General features: G+C 42.7%; 2 protein-coding genes across 2 annotated transcripts; both read right to left on the minus strand.

Annotated features, from left to right (window-relative positions):
- Positions 1–5,367: 5,367 nt before the first annotated feature.
- On the minus strand, positions 5,368–5,931 carry LOC131812618 (interferon alpha-1/2-like). The gene has a single exon (XM_059142383.1). It carries the CDS (start codon positions 5,929–5,931, stop codon positions 5,368–5,370), a length of 564 nt encoding a protein of 187 aa, XP_058998366.1.
- Positions 5,932–11,440: 5,509 nt separating this feature from the next.
- On the minus strand, positions 11,441–12,004 carry LOC131812659 (interferon alpha-1/2-like). Its single transcript, XM_059142465.1, has one exon. It carries the CDS (start codon positions 12,002–12,004, stop codon positions 11,441–11,443), a length of 564 nt encoding a protein of 187 aa, XP_058998448.1.
- Positions 12,005–23,298: the final 11,294 nt, after the last annotated feature.

Consider the following 23,298-nt stretch of genomic DNA (forward strand, 5'->3'; position numbering starts at 1 on the left):
ATCTTCCAGATTTGACAATCTGGAAGAAATGGATACATTCCCAGAGACATATCAACTACCACAACTGAACCAGGAAGAAGGAGAAAACCTGAACAGACCCATAACCAGTAATGAGATTGAAGCAGTCATCAAAACCTCTCCAAACAAACAAGAGCCCAGGGCCAGACGGCTTCCCAGGGGAATTCTAGAAACATTTAAAGAAAACTCATTCCTATTCTCCTGAAACTGCTCCAAAAATAGAAATGGAAGGAAAACTTCCAAACTCATCTTATGAGTCCAGCATTACCTTGATCCCAAAACCAGACAAGGATCCCATCAAAAAGAATTGCAGACCAATATCCTTGATGAACGCAGATGTGAAAATTCTCACCAAAACACTAGCCAATAGGATCCAACAGTACATTAAAAGAATGATTTTCCATGACCAAGTGGGATTTAATCCTGAGCTTCAAGGTTGGTTCAACATCCACAAATCAATCAATGTGATACACTACATTATGTAATACAATACATTACTAAAAGAAAGAACAAGAACCATATGATACTCCCAATAGATGCTGAAAAAGCATTGGACAAAGGAAAGCATCCGTTTCTGTTCAAAATTCTTCAAAGTGTAGGGATAGAGGGTACATACCTCAATATCATCAAATCCATCTAATGAAAAACCCACCACAAATATCATTCACAGTGGAGAAAAATGGAGAGTTTTTCCAATAAGGTCAGAGAACATGGCAGGGATGTCCATTACCACCACTGCTATTGAACATAGTAGTAGAAGTCCTAGCCTCAGCAATCAGGCAACAGAAAGAAATTAAAGGTGGGGCGCCTGGGTGGCTCAGTGGGTTAAAGCCTCTGCCTTTGGCTCAGGTCATGATCCCAGGGTCCTGGGATCGAGCCCGGCATCGGACTCTTTGCTCAGCAGGGAGCCTGCTTCCTCCCCTCTCTCTCTGCCTACTTGTAATCTCTGTCTGTCAAATACAATAAATAAAATCTTAAAAAAAAAAAAAAGAAATTAAAGGCATCCAAACTGGCAAAGAAGATCTCAAACTATCACTCTTTGCGGATGATATGATACTATATGTGGAAAACCCAAAAGACACCAGTCCAAATCTGCTAGAATTTGTATAGGAATTCAGTAATGTCTCAGGATATAAAATCAATGCACAGAAATCACATGCATTTCTTTACACCAAATCAGGACAAGTAAGAGAAATTAAGGAATCAATCCCATTTACAATTGCGCCCCAAACCATAAGATACCTAGGAATATACTTACTCAAAGAGGCAAAGAATTCATATTGAATACTATAAAGTACTCCTGAAAGAAACTGAGGAAGACACAAGGAAATGGAAAAATGTTCCACGCTCATGGATTGGAAGAACAAATATTGTGAAAATATCTACACTACCCAAAACAATCGACACATTTGATGCAATCCCTATCAAAAGCCCATCCATTTTTTTCAAAGAAATGAAACAAAGAATCTTACAATTTAATGGAACCAGAAAAGACCTCGAATAGTCAGAGGAACACTGAAAAAGAAAGCCAAAGTTGGTGGCATCCCAATTACAGACTTCAAAAGACATTAGATTTTTCTGCCAATGAGATCTATGTTTGCGGCTGGCACTAGACTGACCCTCCTTCTTCAAACACATTGCAGGCTGCTGTCCTGTCAGGGTCACCCGTGGTGGGGACACTACCATGGGCCACATCTGCCTAGAAGAACTCTGTGCTGCCAGCGTCCACTTGAAGCGTCTCAGTCTGGGGAAGGACCCAGAGAGACAGTTGACTCGATGCTGCCCTATTGTCCTACTGTTCCACCTCCTGAGGATAAGTCACTAAACCAGTGGACACTTCCCCATTTCCATTCTCCTTCCAGGTTCCCACACTGCTGTTGACTTCCAACACTTTCATGTTTCCAGAGTCAGCTGTGGTTTTCTGAGCAAAGGAGTGTCCTACTCCTGGTGTAACAAGAACTTAGGCAGCGCTCCAACACAGGCACAGTTGAGCTCCGGGATTCTTTGCTGAGGGGCCCTGGAATTAGCATGTTTCTGTGTGGGACCAGACATCTGGGGGCCTTGAGCTCCACAGCACAGGAATCAGCTGACAGGGAGGGTGAGGGAGGGCAAGTGGGCACTCTGGTTCCTGAAGCTGCCAAACCTTGGCTGTGTGTGGCCAGTAGTGCAGGGTGATGTCTCCCAGCCTGTCCCTGGGCACCCAACCCTGAGCCCTGCCTCCTCTACCTCCCCTGGCAGGCTGAATAGCAATGCCTGGGAGTAGAAAGTTGGTTGGGGTTGGGGCGCCTGGCTGGCTCAGTCCTTTAAGCATCAGCCTTGAGCTCAGGTCATCATCTCATGGTCCTAGGATCGAGTCCTACATTAGGCTATCTGCTTAGTGGGGAGTGTACTGCTACCTGACCTTCCCCGCTCCCAGGCTCTGCCTCTCTGTCTCTCTCAAATAAAGAAATTAAATCTTTAAAAAGTGTTGGCAGGGATGTTCATTACCCTCCCCCCTGCATTTGGTCTTTGCTGCTTCGTTCCACAACACTTTCCAGTATTTAATAATCAATAACACTGGGATTGAAATCAACTATGGCGATAGGGATTTTCAGGACAAGACTTATTCTTTGTCGTAGACAGAGTAAGGAAATGGGTTTATGACAGCATTAGAATCTCTGGGTGTCCACAAGTAGGCTTTTTGCAGCTGGAAGTGACATCCTCAGGAAGGGGTCCCATTTTGGACACCATCCTTGTCACATTTGGCCACCAGGGGGTGGCCTCCCAAAGAGGGAGCTGCACTAGGCTACCCTTCAACCTGTTCTGCTTTCTGTTTCCTTTCAGCCACAGCTGCTATTCCATCACATTGGATGGAAATGGGAGCAAAGCCTCTCCAGCAGGTGGCTCTGCAAAACCTAGAGATTTCAATGCATTTTTGCTTTCTACTTGCTTTCTTGTGCTGCTCCTAGGAAAACCTTTAAGCTGACATGACAGCAAAACAGAAAGCTGTTGTGTGAACAGGCTGAGAGGTCAAGAGAGTGAATGCCAAGGGAGCTGTGGAGACTTCTGCCTTGGCAAGGAAGGTAACTGTTAGGACAGGGGAGTGTGTTCTGGAATGAGAATGGGGTGGTGGGTAGAGGGAAGGGTGGGTGCCAGAAGTTAAGGAAATAGCACGTTCTTCTGCACTTCCAACTAGATATTTATTCTCAACTCTAGATGTTTACAGAAGGCACTGGTGAAAAATAAAAACCCTTCTTGGCAATGGGGGATGAATGGGTCAACCTTTTCAAGAATTCACAACAGAAGTCCAGTTTGGGAGGCTTCCTCCTTTGCAAGTCAGGTACTGCAGTGTAGGCAACACTGTTCCCAAGATTTTGGAGGAGGAGTCAAACAATATTCTCATACATAGCTGTCAGAATTAAGATAAGACCATCGCTACCATATTTAGCCATTCTGTAGGAAGATGCACTGCTAGGTGCCTTTCAGTGCATGAGTTCAGTGAATATTCATGCTATTTTGTCAAAATTGTTAAACCTGCTTTTACTCCTGAATTATGCACAACTCACTATTGCTCCACGGATTTCCATGATTCATGTATTTTCAGCTTATTGGACCAATGATTTTCCATTGCTCTAAATATTAGGAGAGAGAATGCTTAACCGGGCTTCCCCCCTTTATTTTTGAAGAAAGTCTGTCACTGTTTATGTGCATGAGAATCTCGTGATGTGGATATCCACCAACCATTGTGGTATTCCGAACGTGAGGAAATACTAGCAGCGAGCAACAGAGAAGAATTCTTAAAACATCAAACTCTCTAAAAAACAGCAATGGGGTATTATGCTGCTGTAGGAAACAGTGTCACAAGGAGGACTTAGGGAACCTAATAATTAAGCTGATAATTCTGGGAAACATGATTTTATCTGTCATAATAGATAATTTGATGAAGGATTGAATGAGTTATCCATTCATGCCAAGTGAATTCTTAAAGCCAAGAGGCTCACTGATGTGCAAGGAAGTAAGAACCAAGACAGGATAAACCATCGTCAGTATTTCAGTCATGATGAAAAATAAATACAACATTAAACATATTAACATGATTTGCAGAACATCGAATCCATGAAATCACTCAGGAAAAAAGAAATGACATTAAAGGGCAAACCACGCCCAGAATAATGAACCCCACTATTCCGAGGTCCCATGCAATATTCTTCTCCAAGACAGATGCACTGACTTCTCTTATTCATGCTCCCACCCGCTCCAGGGTGGTCTCTGCTTGTGTATTCCACCAAACTGACTCTCAGGAAGGTCAGCAAAGGCATCTGTGTTTCTGACATCACAGGCAGTTTCAATCCACATCTTCCAGGAATCCACTGATGGTCTTTGAAGCACATTTACTTCCTTTAAAGCACATTTACTTCCTTACTTCACCAGCAACCTCTCTTACCCTGTGCTGTATGGCTAAGAGTCCACCGTCTCCTTTGTGGCTCTTCTCTCCTGTCCCTTCAATGGTTGAAGAGCCTCAGAATCAAGTTTTCTTTGTTTTTCACACGCACAGTCTCCTGCGTGACCACCTCTGTTTCTGGCTTTGCCTGCTAGATGGGGACCTCAACCATAGCGTTTCTTGTCAACTGCCAGCTCACCTGCCCCCAATACCGGACATACATGTCTCTATGTCTGCTAGTGACCTGTCTAGGAGTCCGCAGATTTTCTGTGTGCACTTCCTGTGTGCTTCTACCTCTCTGCTCAGGCAGCAGGTGAGAGAAGTCACTTCCTTTCCTTCTTCATTAAAACACTAAGTAGGAGGATGTTTTTAGATCCCGTCCCTACAGCAACTATATATATATTCCTACAACCAAAGAGGTAGACATCAGGATCTGTATTTATTATGTCCTATAGCCTAAGGTCAACATGCAAGTTGTCTTAGAGAAAGTCAGTTGTCATTTCCAACATTAATGCAGTATGACGATAAATGCATTCTGCTGTCCAATTTCCAATGGAGTTACACAATCAGACCTGGTGTGCCTCTTTGAAAACCCTTTTGTCCTTAAAGTTCCATAAAGAAAAAATGATAAACTGATTACATATTATAAATATATTTTATTATATTCTGCTATGTAAAGGTGGACACCATGTTATATGAAAACAGATCTTATCAATATTTACATAAATAAATATTTAAATAGATAAATAGACATGAGCAAGGTCATCTGTGCAGCTACTGCTTGTAGAGTTGACATGTCCTGGAAACACGTGACAAATTACTGTGTTCGTATCTTCACGACAGCAGAAATGAGAATCTCTGACAAGGCAAAACTCCAAAATATGTGATGTTATCAGTCAGAAGGAATCATTTCCATGTTGAAAGGGGTGTCACTTCCCGCTCCTTAGTCTCTTATGTAAGGCTATTGATGCATACAAGGGTTTCATGATCTCTGCTCGGACCATCTCCCAGGCACAAGGGCTGTATTGCTTCTCTTGCAGATAGAGGGAGATTCTCTGGAAGTAGTTCCTCAGGATGGAGTCCCTGTTCACCACGGGCAGCTCTCCTACCCCCACCTCCAGCAGAGGACAGGCTGCCAGGCGATCCAGCTGCTCAGAAAGTCCTGAGCACAATTCCTCCAGGAGGGTCGTGTTCCAAGGAGCAGGTGAGGCCTCTGTGCAGAAGAGGTGGAAGGTTTTCTGGTTCATCACATGGACAACAGAGAGGGCGTGAGACTTCTGTAGCGCCTTGCTGTCAAACACCTCCTGTGGGAAGCCAAAGTCGTTTGTATAGTTGTCACAGGAGCTAGCAGACAGTCTCCTCATTTGTCGCAGGAGCATCAGGGCCCTCCACTGCAGCAGGCCATGGTTCTGAGGCAGGTCACATCCCAGAGAGCCAAGGGAGTGGCAGCTGAGCACCAACAGGGCCACCAAGAAGGAATAGGATAGTGCCATCAGGGATCCTACAGATGCTGTTGGCCTGGCTGGGGTGGGCACGTCTGGGAACCGTGGCTCTAGCTCCTCTGAACATCTTCTCCTGTGCGTGTGGTTTAAGTAGGGGACACAGGAGTTTTCGATTTCTGAACGTTTCCCTTCCTTTCTACTTCTCTTTTTGCTTTCCTTTCTACACTTTCTCCTGGGTTGTAGAGCATGGGTTTCTCAACCATTTCTTTTTCCTATTGCTGCCTCCTGTCACAGTCTTTTGAATATTTATGTTTTTGAACCTTCCAACAAAATTTGGTAACATGGATCTACAATCTATATAGTTATGTATGTATAGCTCTGCTTAATAGATTAGAAAAGAAAGTGTTCATTTTACTCCGTTTATTTAATTCAGTGTTAAGATGGACAAAAATTTCAACTGAGAGCTATATTTTTTAATTAATTTATTTTCAGAAAAACAGTATTCATTATTTTTTCACCACACCCAGTGCTCCATGCAATCCGTGCCCTCAGTGATACCCACCATCTGGTTCCCCAAGCTCCTATCTCCCCGCCACGTCGAACCCCTCAAATTGTTTTTCAGAGTCCATAGTCTGAGAGCTATATTTTAAGCTATTTATTCTTTACTGGATATCTAAATATGATGAATGACTTCTCAATTTTTTCTTACTTAAATGGAAATATAAAAGTACAATGCTAATTAAGAATTTGTAAAAAAGATATAATAATATCGGTGTCCTTAGATAATGAGAATCATTCCAAATTGCTAACAGGCAATGAATTATTCAATTATTTATTGGATGTTTGTTTTTCATGTACCATATTTTAGTATGGCCTCAATAAGAAAATGATTTTTAACTTCACTTGCTGCTAGATGCTCATCAAGTTATTCTCAAAATATTTTTTCTATTTATACCAGATAGAATTCTTGATGCAATGAATAAGTTTTGAATAATTAAATGATTATGTAGAATTTATTTGTATTTATTTCCAAAGCCCACATCAAAATAAGGCTCAAAGAAAAGCAACATCTAAAAGACAGCCCATGGCTTGTTGAAGCCTTGTGCCCAACTCTAGAACTACTTGTTACATTGTGGGAAGCAACTGGACTAGTGTTCCCTCTGGTGGGGGGATGCTGAAATGTGGGAGAGACTTTGAAGCTCCAGAGCAGGAAGAATTTCGGGGAAGTGACCTTCTGCTCACTTTTACTAGGAATCTATCTGCTGTTTTTGAAAAAAAAAAAAAAAAAAAAGAAGAAAGAAAGAAAGAAAAAAGAAAAAGGAAAAAAAAAAAGTATTTTTGTTGAAGGTCATGGCTTATAACACTAGCACAGTCAATTCATTCCAGGAAGTGTTTGCTTGTGTTTGTGTTTCTTTGCTTCCTCTGGAAGAAAATCTCCCACCAGGGGACAAACTTCTACATACAACACGAGCCCGTGTGCACACCTGGTCACTGTCTAGCCCACCTTGCCCCCTCGCTGGCAGCCTCCCCTGTAAAGACTGTGACGGGCCACAGAACAGCAGCCTCCTGTTCCTATCTCTTCTCTGCTCCTGCCACTGTGACATCACTGCAGTGGGGACATTCCCTCAGGTCAACAATAGTCACCAGGAGAAAAGAAAACAACAAGGCTTCTGCTAGGAGAGTTTCAAAAAACCTGGGAGTTTCAAACAACTTGTGTTCTTCTTTGTGGCTTTGTAATTGGAAGTAAAAGGGCCAGACAGAAACCACAAAGGAAAAGGAAGCAGCTGTGTGAATGGGCAGGAGAGGCTCCGGAGGAGGGAGGCGGGAGGGGAGCTCACAGGAGGTTTCTCCACTGGGGAGAGGGAAACTCTGTGATTGGAGAGTGAAAGGATGGGATCTCGGAGGGCGTGGAGGAAGGGGACATGTGCTGTACCAGAACATATGGAGTATGCGGACATAGGCACAGTGTATATGTATACGTATTACATTACTGAGTAACTAATTACATTCAATGGATAGTCACCTGTTCTGAATGGGTATTTTATTTTATTTTTTTCACAACGATATTTTAGAGGATCAGCACTTTGCAGTCAGTTATACCGAAAAGGCTAAGAGAAGATCCTTTTTTTAGGGAAAACATGAGAATTTAATCCCCATTTGTTAAACTCTCACTCAGTGGAAGATACTAAATGTTTGGAATGTGCCACTTCATTATTACAACAGCTCTAAGAATATTTCCACCTCACTTTACATCTGGGGAAACTGAGCTGCAGAGAGCTCCAGTGAGGTTGTCATGATCAAACAAGGAGATGGAAGCAGAATTCCAGATGCAGGGCACAGTCCTATAGCCCATGGGATAAATTCCTGCCTGAGATTCCTCTTGGGAAATTCTGAATCTTCCCTTCTGCCACGCTTCCTGGAGATCATCCTTCCCTGGTGGCGACCCACCTGCACTGGCTGCCCCATCGCTGTGCCCTCGACAGGCTCCCCTTCTCCTTCTCAGCCTTAAATGTCAAAGATTCTCTGAAGTTTTAGGGAATCTTCTCATTCCACTCTCATGTCAGACGGAAGGACTTTCAGCACCGTGCCTCGATTTCCAAATACGGAAGACACATTGCGACTTAATGTCTCCAGGAAGTGCATTGTTGGAGAGTCCAGACTCACCCCTGCATCTCCAGTGAGAAGTGTGCTGTCCCCTCTTCCTGACTTTCCTCCTGCAGTCTCCTGGACACAGATCCCTTTGGCCTCTAGCACTGTGAAGGTAGCCTCAGACTATTCTAGAGTGATTGCTTTACTCTCTCTCTGCTGGCAAAGCCAGTAGATTTGCCTCTGCTCTTCACAGAGGGTGACTAGTGGAGATTCCAAAGGTTCAACTAAAAAAAACTGTGGGCTCCACCAACTAGGGAGGCCTGGACATTGTAGCTGTCCAGTAGAAGCACACAGAGCCTTGAGCCAGGCTTCTGTAATAGTTCGAGTTCCTACCAGTGCCTTCTCCTGGCCAGTGTGATTGTCTGAGAGCTCCTTTTTCTCCTGGTACTGCAGATGAGACTGGCCCTGGGACCTCAGCTGTGAGTGGATTTAAGAAGAGTTGTTGTTTTCTGTCTTCTTGCATTTGGGGGCTGTTGCTTTGTTCTTGGTGCTGCAGCTGTGACATCAGGAACAACGTTCCAACAGGTTCTGTGTTGATCCAGAAACCAGAGGATCCTGCAATATGTGAACACGTGAACAACTTCAGCTAGCTCTGTCCTGCCGACGGAAGCCCTTAGGGACAGTCCTGCCAAAGAGACATTTTACCCACAATGCTGAGTAAGTTAACTCAACACATTATATGGCTGAAGCAGAAAGAGGAGGATTTAGAAAGATGGAACTCATGGCTATGTGGCTTAGTGTTGTAGGTCAAGAATATAATTTCTAGGTCCCTCTCCTGCTCTCTTCCTTTTTATCATTTCCCTTTCCTTATGTCCTCATTTGAAGAAGAAGAGTTGGGTTACCTGATTTTGACCCAGACTCCTTCCAAGGTAGTCACTCTGTTTCTTCTGTCTCAGATGGAGATGGATTTTCTGGTAGCACATCTTCACGGCCAGGGCAGGGCCCTCAAACCCAGGGGAGGCTCCCTCACTCCCATCGCAGGTACCACGAAGGTTTCCAGTGTTCTGGCTGCCCCAGCAGGGATGGGTTCAGGTGAGGAAGAGTGTGAAGCTCAGCAGCAGCATCTCGTGGAGGACAGACTTGGCATGGACCTCCTGGAACTGGCAACCACCCACCTTGTCACAGTGGAGGTGTCCCTGGTTCCGGAGAAGGGACTGATGCTCCTCCTCTGTTCAGAAGCAGTGGTTCCCCCTGTGAAGCTGCCCGTGGCCAGGAGGCAGCTCACAGCCCAGAGCTGAGATGCTGCCGGGGGAACGAGTAGGATCCCCATGGAGCAGCTGGGTGCTGCACCTGAGGGCTTCTGATGGCCTGGGGGAACAGTGGGCAGTGCTCTGTCCCCTCATTCATCTTCAGTTTTTTCTATTCATGAGTCTTCAATAGGAGAGCGTGTTTTCATTTGCAGAATGTCCCGATACACTTTTCATGCCTTTTCATTTTTGTTTGCTTTTCTTTAGATATGCTTTACATGGCTTAGAAGACATTAGAGGGCATCCACCATTTCAATTATTTTTTCATTTTTTCATGGAAGTTCAATTAGCCCAAAGAAGGTAAATCTCTCAGATGTACACTCTATCTATAGTCACTAGCTTCTGTTCTGTTCCTCACCTTTCCTCTGTCACCGGTATGGTTGCCTGGTGAGTAATTCAGTCAAAACAGCCGATCCCCTTGGTTCCAACCATTTTACTTCCCAGCTTCATGGACACTTTCCATGCACCCTTTGCTATGATGCAAAGCCTTTCTTGGCGCTGAAATAGACTCTTATCCAATATTCACTCTTATACTACTGCCATTGTTTGCAGTGTGGCTCTTTTCTCCTTTAACCAGGGGAGGCTTGAGGCACCATTTCTCATTCTACGCTCTTTTCCCAGGCAACCACTTCCCTCCCTGGGTTTTCTGTGAATGGAATGGCTTGTAAATGGCAGGATCAAGGATCCATGTTGTTTCTTTTGATTTGTTTTTTTTGTTTTGTTTAAAGATTTTATTTATTTATATGACACACACAGAGAGAGACAGTGAACACAATCAGGGACAGTGTGAGAGGTAGAAGCAGACTCCCAGCTGAACACGGAACTTGACGCAGGTCTTGATCCGGGACCCCGTCATCCTGACCTGAGCCTAAGGCAGACACTTAATCTACTGAGCCACTCGGGTGACCCTGAACGATCCATTTGCTAAAGAATATTCACACTTGGGTGTCTACTGTGTGATGTGCAATGTATCTGGTGCTTTTTATTTTATTTCCTGACATGTCTGCTTCCTTTTCTACTTACAAAATTCATGTTTTCCCTTCTTCTCACTCTTCCCTTTAACATAACTGATATTACTTCACTACAATCTTGTCCCAAGGTTAGTTTTAGTACAAAATCCAAGATACAGACACAGCATTGGACTTGGGAAGTCTGCCTTTCCTGTGACGACAGCATGCAAAGTGACTTCCAGGAAGTCGATGCGATTACGTCTAATGTGAAAACAAAGTAATGACGGAGAGAGTGGTACAATCCATTCTTTCATCAGGTTGTAATCAGACTAGTTTCCTGCTTCAATTAGAAACAAACGCAAGAAGTTTTCTATAGAAACATTTAATGATCAGAAAATAAAGAATTTAATACACATAAAACATATACAATTCTCTTAACCACAAAGGGAAGATACAACTAATATAATACAATAAAAAATAACTTAAATGTGAAATAAATAAATAAATAGTTAAATAGGCAGATCAGCATGGTCATCTGAAAGCAAGAGGTGTTTGTAACGTTGACTTCATGTTGCCTCATACTCCTGAACATATGTGACAAAGTGATTCCGTTCATGTCATGATGACAGTAGAAATGAGAGTCCTTGACACTACAGGACAATGGGAGTGTGATATTATTATTCAGAGAGAACCATTTCGATGTTGAAATGGGTGTCACTTCCCACTCATTAGTCTCCTTTGCAAAGCTGATGATGCATACAAGGGTTTCATGATCTCTGCTCGGACCATCTCCCAGGCACAAGGACTGTATTGCTTCTCTTGCAGATAGAGGGAGATTCTCTGGAAGTAGTTCCTCAGGACGGAGTCCCCATTCACCAGGGGCAGCTCTCCCACCCCCGCCTCCTGCAGGGGACAGGCTTCCAGGTGGCCCAGCTGCTCAGAAAGTCCCGAGCACAATTCCTCCAGGAGGGTAGTGTTCCAGGGAGCAGGTGAGGCCTCTGTGCAGAAGAGGTGGAAGGTCTTCTGGTTTGTCACATGGATGACAGAGAGGGCATGAGCCTTCTGCAGCAACTTGACATCAAACACCTCCTGCGGGAAGCCAAAGTCGTTTGTGTAGTTGTCACAGGAGCTAGCAGACAGTCTCCTCATTTGTCGCAGGAGCATCAGGGCCCTCCAGTGCAGCGGGCCGTGGTTCTGAGGCAGGTCACATCCCAGAGAGCCTAGGGAGTGGCAGCTGAGCACCACCAGGGCCACCAAGAATGAACAGGGCAGGGCCATTGGGGATACTGCAGATGCTGTTGTCCTGGCTGTGGTGGGCATGTCTGGAACCCGTGGCTCTAGCTTCTCTGAACATCTTCTCTTGTGCGTGAGGCTTAAGTAGGGGACTTAGGATTTTTCAATTTCAGTAGGTTTCCCTTACTTTCTACTTCTCTTTTTGCTTTCCTTTCTACACTTTCTACTTGGGTCGGAGCATGAGTTTCTCAACCATGTATTATTTTCTTTAAGTATTATCCTTGCCTCCAGAATCTTTTTGGATTTTTTTTTTAATTGCAACTTTGAAGAAAACTTAAGAGAAGGGAGACACAGTATATATCATTATATATTGTATTTTTGTCTGTGTTTTAAGATAAAAAAAAAGTGTAACGTTTATCCAATTCAGGGTCGAGAATGATTAAAAAATTTAAGGTAATAGTTATATTTTAAAGCTATTGATGCTTATGTATATAAGTAAATTTGATGTGTGACTTATAATTTCTTTACATGTATACAGTGAAGTATATGGAGTACATATGCAAATTAACAATTTCAAATTGGACATAATGAATTCGGTGTACCTGAACATTTACAATCAATCCAGATTGCTAAATGCAAGTGAAAACTGGAATTATTACTTAATATGTCTTTTTTAGTGCACTGAATTTGAATGTTGCCTCATATGACAAAATAATTTTTTAAAGATTTTTATTTATTTATTTGACAGAGAGAAAGATACAGAGATAGAGCAATGGGCAGACAGTGAGGGAGAAGCAGGCTTCCAACGAGCAGGGAGCCTGATGCGTGGCTCCATCCCAGCACCCTGGGATTATGACCTGAGCTTAAAGTGGCCACCCAACTGACTGAGCTCCCAAGGCACCAAGACAACCTCATCTTTAACTTTACCTGCTACTATGTACTATGGAAGGTATTGTCAAAATGTTTTTTCTGTTTAACATCAGATAATTACTGAGGTGTTGAATGAGTTTTGTAGAGCTAAATCATAATATTTAATGTATTTGTGTTTTCATTTCCAAAACCTGCATCACAACAGGCCTCAGACATCAGCAATGGCCACAAGACAACACTAGCGGCTCACCAATAAGAAAGATCACCTGACCAGGTAAGACTGAGACCCAGGAAATGATGGAGAGAAACTCCTCCAATCCTGAAGGATTCCTGTTATTCCTAGATTTGTCACACTGACCTTACAGACAGTTTGTGTCCTCCAAGAATTCTATGCCATTGCTTCTTCAGTAATATCCAAAAAAAAAAAAAAAAAAAAAAAAAACCAATAAAGACAATAAATACCAAGGTTTTGTTAGAACCCTCTAAGGCATTGCAAGTGCCCCCAGCAGGAAGCCTGGTTCTTGTCTGGGAAGAGGAGGTGTCAAGGTTCTAATTCCAGATGACTGGATTTTCCCAGTAGTACCTCACTGACAAGGTAGTTATCACCTCTACTAACCTCATTCCTCTGCAGTGACTGAGTGTCCTCCATCCAGGCTCTCGTGGGCTCTCTCCTGAGGACAGGCTCACCATGTCTGGACGATTCTAGATTCTGCTACTGTGCAGGGGCTGGTTTCCTTGTTAGCAAAGCACTTACTGTCCCTAGATCTTTGCCCTTGTTCCTGGAGTCTTTGTATTGGGGACCCTCTCAGTGCTTCTCTCCTGACCTTCTCTCAGGTCAGAGGACCTTCTCTCAGAGGACCTTCTCTCCTGACCAGAAGAAGGTGTCAACTTCTCAGGTGCTGAGGGCAAATGTTTGTTTTCTCCAAGTAGAGAAAAGAATGACTATCTCCTTTCACCTTGAATAACGAAATACATTTATTGTGCAATCACAGCTCTTAATTTTCCCATTTTTCATTTTTTAAAGTAAGCTCCACACACAGGGTCGACCCTGACATGGGGCTTGAACTCACAGTCTGACATCAAGACCTGAAGTTAGAGTAAGCATCATATCCTCAACCAATTGAGCCACCCAGGATCCCCCATGGTTCAAATTTTCCTGAAACTAGAGAACACTTGTTAGGTTCAAATTTCTCAGTTAAGCACAGGGGGAATTCACTGGGTGTCTCACCAGAAACTTCCATCAAAGAAAGTAATGACTTTCACTAGCTCATTCAGACTCTGTGTTTCCAGTAGGCAGCTACATCTGGCCATCTGTCTGGTGCTCAGAATGTGGGGGGGTGAGGCTCAGGCTATGGTGTCAGAGACACGCTTCCTTGTTACCTTTCCTTATTCATGGTATTGCATCTTCAACTTAAGTAACAACAAAGAGAATGTAAATAACTTAGTATTTCCACATGCTTTACTGGACATACTCTGAGTTGTTTGTCCTGATCATGTTCTACGTCATCGTGAGGATCACACAGAGGAAGGAAGGAGAGGGCCAAGGGGCTGCCCTTCTCTTTCATTTTAAAGACATCAGTTTTTCTGTTTCTCATGTCACCTTTCCTCAAAAGCAAACATGACAGCTGTGTGGAGGTGGGGGGGGAGGGAGAAGACAACTGTTCTGTCTGAATGTGACAAAAGTGAAAGAGTGGCCTGTCCCCTGAGAAAATGGCAGAGTGTGCGTCAGCCAAATTTGATATAGCAATACTGGGGACGAGCAGCTCTGGCAGACGGGGGAAATGAAGGCTGTGCTGAGTAATTGCAAGTCAGGAAAGTGTCTGCCTTGGCCAGAGGATCCCACAAGACCAACTCTTGGGTCCCCATGAGGCCCTCAGCTCTACAAGAGGAGCCACCTCATTTTCCTTTCATTCAATCCACATGTACTAGGCTCTGAGGAGAGATGAGAGGAGTCACACCAACCAGCTCATAAGAGACTGGCACCCAGGACTCATCTCTTTACCTCGTCTGGAAGGAGACAGGATCCTCGCCCTGCCTGAGAGCTCTACCTACCTGATAAGTCCCCTCAGGCTGGAAAAGTTTGCCTGAGAAATCCAATAGGAAGGCGAGGGGAACTGAAGGATCCAAATGATTCTGCTCTGGACCTGGATTAGAATAATGATGAGGATCTTTTAAGATGATAACATTAAAGGTGAAAGCAGTCTAACCATTCTCAGATCCTTGAAACCATTACGTCTGTTTTCTCAGTAACCCCATTTGGATTCTGCTTATTTATCCAGCTGTTTGGAGAGAAATAGAAACCCAGAGGGAGAATATTCAGATCGAACCAATATCCAAGGTGGAACACAAAGGAGTTGTGAGATAACTGCTTGTCTGGAAGCAGCTGTTAAACGATGTGAAGAATAGAGATGGACAGAGGTTTTGAGACCCAGGAGAGGCCATGGCATGAATTCAGTCAGGTGGAGACGGTGAGGGATCAAGGATTCTAGATCGCACTGTAGATACCAAAGGCTTGTTGACTGTGGTTGTGTATGGCAACCGGAGGTGTGGGTGGAGTCACCTACATGACTTTGGAACTTTGTAGTTCCAAAGACATGTTGTCTGGATCCCTTTTAAACACTCATGAGAGTGGGGAGGAGTCAAGATGGTGGAGAAGTAGTGGGCTGACTTTACATCAGGTAGCAGGAGATCAGCTAGGTAGTTTATCAAACCAATCCAAACACCTACCAATCCAACAGGAGATTGAAGAGAAGAAGAACAGCAATTCTAGAAACAGAAAATTGACCACTTTCTGAAAGGTGGGACCTGCAGAGAAGTGAATCCAAAGCAATTGGAAGATAGACCTCATGGGGAGGGTCCAGCTCCCGGCAAGTGGTGAAGCAATAGAGCACAAAATCAGAACTTTTAAAAGTCTGTTCCACTGAGGGACATAGCTCCAGAGGCTAAGCTGGGGTGAAGTCCATGCACGGATAGTGTGGTCTTATGTCCTGTGGGGACACAGAAGGGTCGGGGGTGTTTGAGCGTTGCAGAGCTCCCAGGTATTAGAGCAGGGAAGCTAGCTACAGAGACAGAGCCCAGAAGTGAGCTCTCAACTCGGGCCTACCTTAAACTGTGATCCATGGCTTAGGCTGACAACTGCTCTGTGAGCAGGGACCCCACAAGAACCTAAAAGACCCCCTCAGAAAAGAGCAGGGATCTTCTGGGTTTGGAGACTCCAGGTGGGGCTGTGTGCCAGCAACGCTTGGTCACAAGCTGGGGGAGCTTGGAGTGGGGCCAGAGGCCAGGGAGATGGGAGTGATTGAGCGCTTTTCTCCAAAGGCACACTCTGGAGTGGGCCCCTGAGCTCTCGGCTCCTTTGGGCCAGAGATTGCGAGGCCACCATTTTCATTCCATCCTACATAACTCTATGGAAACCCTTCAGGGAACAAAAGCTTCTGACAGTGAACCTGAGCGAATTCCTTAGCCCGGCCTCTGGTAAGGGCGGTGCAATTCCGCCTCAGGCAAGGACACTTGAGAATCACTACAACAGACCCCTCCCCCAGAAGATCAGCAAGAAATTCAGCCAAGACCAAATTCTCTTCCAAGGAGAACAGTGGAATTCCAGAGGAGGAGCAAGAAAAGCATGTATTTCATGACTTTCTCCCCATGTTCTTTAGTCTGGCAAAATTAACTATTTTTTTAATTTTATTTTTTTCTTAAGCTAAAATTTTTTTGACATTACTCTTTCCTTCTTAACATTTTTTAACTAGCTTATCTTAACAATACCTTTTATAAGAAAAAATCTTTTTTGAACCTTCATTATTATACTCATATATTATCCTTTGGTGTATCTATCTTTACTTTTGTATACACATAGGGTTTTTTCTTCTAAACAATTGGGATACAACTTCTCCTAATAGGTCAAAATATACCCTAAATCTACACAGGTCTTTATTCTAGTCTCCAGCCTGAACAAATTCTCTCCACTTATCAACTCCTTTTTTAGAAATTGTTTTTTAAAACATTCATCTTTATAGTCATATTCCATCCCTTCATCTTGTTTATCCTTAGTGTATGTATGTATGTGTGTGTGTGTGTGTGTATTTTTTATTCTTTAAAATTTTGGGAGATAGTTTATTTTAAGAGACCAAAATACTCCCAAAATAAGTGTGTGACTCTGTTCTAGTCACCAATCCAATATATATATTTTCTTTTTTATATTTTTTATTTAATTTTTTTTGCTGAACTCCTATTTTCCCTGTATCTTCCCTCCATGATTAGGGGTCTCTCCTGATTTGGTTAGAGCACATTTTCCTGGGGTCCTAGCCACCCTTTTAGAATTTTATTCACTCCTTCATATATTCTTTTTTTTTTTTTTTTTTCCTTCATATATTCTTATCTGGATAAAATGACAAGGTGGAAAAATGCACTACCAAAAAAAAAAAAAAGAAAAAGAAAAAGAAAAGAAAAGAAAAATAAAGAAGAGGCAGTACCAAAGGCTTGGGACCTAATCAATATGGACTTTCATAATATCTCAGTCTAGAGTTCAGAATGATGTTCCTCAAGGTGCTAACTGGGCTCAAAAAAAAAGGCATGGAAGATATTAGAGAAACCCTGTCTGGAGAAATAAAAGCCCTTTCTGGAGAAATAAAGGAACTAAAATCTTACCAAGTTGAAACAAAAAAAGCTATTAATGAGGTACAATCAAAACTAGAGACTCTTACTGCTAGGATAAATGAGACAGAAGAGAGAATTAGTGATATAGAAGACCAGATGACACAGAATAAAGAAGCTGAGCAAAATAGAGGCAAACAGCTACTGGACCTTGAGGGGAGAATTCAAGAGATAAGTGATACCATAAGACAAAACAACATTAGAGTAATTGGGATTCCAGAAGAAGAAGGGAGAGATTGGGGATCAGCAGGTATATTGGAGAGAATTATTATAGAGAATTTCCCTAATATGGCAAAGGGAACAAGCATCAAAATCCAGGAGGCACAGAGAAACCCCCTCAAAATCAATAAGAATAGGTCCACACCCCATCAGCTAATAGTAAAATTGACAAGTCTTAGCGACAAAGAGAAAATCCTGAAAGCATCCCGGGACAACAAATCTGTAACTACAATGGTAAAAATATTAGATTGGCAACAGACTTATCCACAGAGAACTGGCAGGCCAGAAAGAACTGGTGTGATATATTCAGAGCACTAAGAGAGAGAAACATGCAGCCAAGAATACTATATCCAGCTAGGCTATCATTGAAAAAAGAAGGAGAGATAAAAATCTCCCAGGACAAACAAAAACAAAAACAATTTGTAAACAGGAAACCAGCTCTACAGGAAATATTGAAAGAGGTCCTCTAAGCAAAGAGAGAGCCCAAAAGTAGTAGACCAGAAAGGAACAGAGACAATATAAAGTAAGAGTCACCTTACAGGCAATACAATGGCACTAAATTCATATTTATCAATATTTATTCATATTTATCACCCCTGAATGTACATGGGGTGAAAACCCCAAGCAAATGACACAGGGTATCAGAATGGGAAAAAAAAAACCATCAATATGCTGCCTACAAGAAACTAATTTTAGACCCGAAGACACCTCCAGATATAAAGGGGGTGGAAAAAATTTATCATGCTAATGGACATCAAAAGAAAGTTGGGGTGGCAATCCTTATATCAGGTCAATTAGATTTCAAAACAAATACTCTAATAGGAGATGAGGAAGGACACTGTATCATACTCAAAAGGTTTGTCCAACAAGAAGATCAAACAATTGTAAGTATCTATGCCCCTAACATGGGAGCAGCCAATTATATAAATCAATTATTAACAAAATCAAAGAAACACAGTGACAAGAATACAATAATAGTAGGGGACTTAACACTCCTTTCACTGAAATGGACAGATCATCCAAGCAAAAGATCAGCAAGGAAATAAAGGCCTTGAGTGACACACTGGACCAGAGGGACATAAAAGATTCTTAACACTCCATCCCAAAGCAACAGAAAACACATTCTTCTCCAGGGCAATTGGAACATTCTCCAGAATACATCATATCCTGGGTCCTAAATCAGGTCTCACCTGGTATCTCACCTTGGGATCATTCCCTGCACACTTTTAAACCACAATGCTCTGAAGCTAGAACTCCATCACAAGATGAAATTTGGAAAGAACCCAAATACATGGAGACTAAACTGCATCCTTCTAAAGAATGAATGGAACCAGGAAATTAAAGAAGAATTGAAAAAATTTATGGAAACAAATGATGATGAAAACACAATGGTTCAAAATCTGTGGGACACAGCAAAAGCAGTCCTGAGAGGAAAATATATAGCTATACAAGCCTTTCTCAAGAAACAAGAAAGGTCTCACATATACGACCTAATCCTACACATAAAGGACCTGGAGAAAGAACAACAAGGAAAGCCTAAACCCAGCAGGAGAAGAGAAATATTAAAGATCAGAGCAGACATCAAAGAAATAGAAACCAAAAAAATCAATAGAACAAATCAATGAAACTAGGAGCGGGTTCTCTGAAAGAATGAATAAGATTGATAACCCCATGGCCAGCCTTAAAAAAAGAAAACAAAAAGGGCCCAAATAAATAAAATCATGAATTAAAGAGGATAGATCACAACCAACACGAAACAAATACAAACAATTATAAGAAAATATTTTGAGCAAATATATGCCAGTAAATTTGACAATCTGGATGCATTTCTAGAGACATATAAACTACAACAACTGACCCAAGAAGAAAGAGAAAACCTAAACAGACCCATAACCAGTAAGGACATTGAAACAGTCATCAAAAAACCTCAAACAAACAAGAGCCCAGGGCCAGGTGGTTTCCCGGGGGGAATTCTACATAATATTTTAAAAAGAATTAATTCCTATTCTCCTGAAATTGTTCCAAAACATAGAAATGGAAGGCAACCTTCCAAACTCATTTTATGAGGCCAGCATTAGCTTGATCCCCAAACCAGACAAGGTTCCTATCAGAAAAGAGAATTACAGACCAATATCCTTGATGAACACAGATGCAAAATTTCTCACCAAAATACTATCCAAAAGGATCCAACAGTGCATTAAAAGGATGATTCACCACGACCAAGTGGGATTTATTCCAGGGCTGCAGGCCTGGTTCAATATCTGCAAATCAATCAATGTGATACAATATATTACTCAATGAAAGAACAAGAACCATATGAGAATCTCAATAGATGCTGAAAAAGCATTGGACAAAGTACAGCACCCTTTCCTGTTCAAAACTCTTCAAAATGTAGGGATAGAGGGTACATACCTCAATATCATCAAAGCCCACCATGAAAAATCAACTGCAAACATCATTCTAAGTGGAGAAAAACTGAGAGTTTTTCCAATAAGGTCAGGGTACATGGCAGGGATGTCTATTACCACCACTGCCATTGAGCATAGTAGTAGAAGTCCTAGCCTCAGCAATCAGGCAACAAAAAGAAATTAAAGGCATCCAAATCGGCAAAGAAGAAGCCAAATTATCACGCTTTGCAGATGATATGATACTATATGTGGAAAACCCAACAGACACCCATCCAAATCTGCTAGAATTTGTATAGGAATGCAGTAAAGCATGAGGATATAAATTCGATGCACAGAATACAGTTGCATTTCTTTACACCAAAACAAGACAGAAGAAAGAGAAATTAAGGAATCAATTCCATTTACAACTGCACCCAAATACATAAGATACATAGGAAGAAACCTAACCAAAGCAGCAAAGAATTCTTACTCAGAAAATTATAAAGTACTCATGAAAGAAATTGAGGAAGACACAAAGAAATGGAAAATGGTCGATGCTCATGGATTGGAAGAACAAATATTGTGAAAATGTCTATGCTACCTAAAGCAATATACACATTTGATGCAATCCCTATCAAAAGCCCATCCATTTTTTCAAAGAAATGAAACAAAAAATCCTACAATTTATATGGAACCAGAAGAGACCTTGAATAGCTGGAGGAATACTGAACAAGAAAGCCAAAATTGGTGGCATCACAATTCCAGACCTCAAACTCTATTGCAAAGCTGTCATCATCAAGAGAGTATGGTACTGGCCCAAAAACAGACACACAGATCATTGGAACAGAATAGAGAGCCCAGAAACAGACTCTCGACTTTATGGCCAACTAATCTTTGACAAAGCAGGAGAGAATGCCCAATGGAAAAAGACAGCCTCTTCCACAAATGGTGTTGGGAAAATTGGACAGCCACATGCAGAGAAATGAAGCTGGATCATTTCCTTACACCACACACGAAAATAGAGCAAACTGGATGAAGGACCTCAATGTGAGAAAGGAATCTATCAAAATCCTTGAGGAGAACACAGGCAGCAACCTCTTTGACCTTAGCCACAGCAACTACTTCCTAGGAACATCACCAAAGGAAAGGGAAGCAAGGGCAAAAAAATGAACTGTTGGGACTTCATCAAGATCAAAAGCTTCAGCACAGCAAAGGAAACAGCCAACAAATCCAAAAGACAACTGGCAGGATGGGAAAAATATTTGCAAATGACATATCAATTAAAGGGCTAATATCCAAAATCTATAAAGAGCTTAGCAAACCCAAGACCCAAAGAACAGGTAATCGAATCAAGAAATGGGCAAAGGACATGAACAGGCATTTCCACAAAGAAGACATCTGATGGCCAACAGACACATGAAAAAGTGCTCCACTTCATTCGGCATCAGGGAAATACAAATCAAAACCACCATGAGATACCAGCTCACACCAGTCAGAATGGCTAAAATTAACAAGTCAGGAAATGACAGATGCGGGGTAGGATGGTGAGAAAGGGGAACCTGCCTACACTGTTGGTGGGAATGCAAGCTGGTGCAACCACACTGGAAAACAGCATGGAGGTTGCTCAAATAGTTGAAAATAGAGCTGCCATACACCCCAGCTATTGGCCTCGTGGGTATTTACCCTAAAGATACAAATATAGTGATCCGAAAAGGCACGTGCACCCAAATGTTTAAAGCAGCAGTGTCCACAAGAGCCAAACTACGGAAAGAACCTAGGTGTCATCAACAGATGAATGAATAAAGCAGATGTGGTGTATATATATAAAATAGAATACTATGCGGTCATCAAAAGAAATGAAAACTTGCCATTTGCAATGATGGGATGGAATTAGAGAGATTAAGCCCATTGAATGAATTCAATGAGAGAAAGACAATTATCATATAATCTCCCTGATTTGAGGAAGTTTAGAAGCAACATGGGCAGTTTGGGAGTAGGAAAAGAATAAATGAAACAAGATGGGATAGGGAGGGAGACAAATCATTAAGAGACTCTTAATCTCACAAAAGAAACTGAGGGTTGCCGGAGGAAAGGAGGTTAGGGAGACGGAGGTGAGGTTATGGACATTGGGGAGGGTATGTGCTACAGTGAGAGCTGTGAAGCGTGTAAATACAGACCTGTACCCCTGGGGCTAGAACACATTATGTTAATTAAAAAAATAAAAATTAAAAAACTAAATGAGTACTCATGAGACATTAGATTTTTCTGCCAATGAGATAGATGTTTGCAACTGGCACTAGACTGACCCTTCCCCTTCCAAACGTTGCAGGCTGTTGTCCTGTCAGGGTCACCACGGTGGGGACCCTACCGTGGGCCACATCTGCCTAGAAGAATTCTGTGCTCCCAGTGTCCACTTGAACCTTCTCTGTCTCAGGAAGGACACAGAGATACAGTTGACTCAATGCTGCCCTACGGTCCTACTATTCCACCTCCTGAGGATAAGTAATTAATCCAGTGGACACTTTCCCATTTCTGTTCTCCTTCCAGGTTCCCACACTGCTGCTGACTTTCAACACTTTCAGGTTTCCAGATGTCAGTGTGGTTTTCTGAGCAAAGGAATGTTCTACTCCTGGTGTAACAAGAACTTGGGGAGTGCTACAACACAGGCACAGTTGAGCTCCAGAATTCTTTGTGCAGGAGCCCTGGAATTAGCATGTTTCTGTGTGGGACCGGATTTCTGGGGGCCTTGAACTCCACAGCACAGCAATCAGCTGACAGGAGGGTGGAGGGAGGGCAAGTGCACACTCTGGCTTCTGTCACTGCCAGACTTTGGCTGCTTGTGGCCAATAGTGCAGGGTGAGTCTCCCAGCCTGTCCCTGGGCACCCAACCCTGAGCCCTGCCTCCTCTATGTCTCCTGGCAGGCTGAATAGCAATGCCTGGGAATGGAAAGTTGGCATCCCGAAAACAACTGACTCAGTCCTTCAGGCATCTGCCTTGAGCTCAGGTCATCATCTCATGGTCCTAGGATAGAGTCCTACATTAGGCTACCTGCTCAGTGGGGAGTGTGCTGCTCCATCTGACCTTCCCTGCTCTCATGCTCTGCCTCTCTGTCTCTCTCAAATAAAGAAATGAAATCTTTTAAAAAATGTTGGCAGGGGTACTCACTCCCCTTCCCCTTGCATTTGGCCTTAGCTGCTTAGTTCTCCAAC

The sequence above is a fragment of the Mustela lutreola genome, chromosome 12 (assembly GCF_030435805.1).
Source record: "Mustela lutreola isolate mMusLut2 chromosome 12, mMusLut2.pri, whole genome shotgun sequence".
NCBI lineage: Eukaryota > Metazoa > Chordata > Mammalia > Carnivora > Mustelidae > Mustela > Mustela lutreola.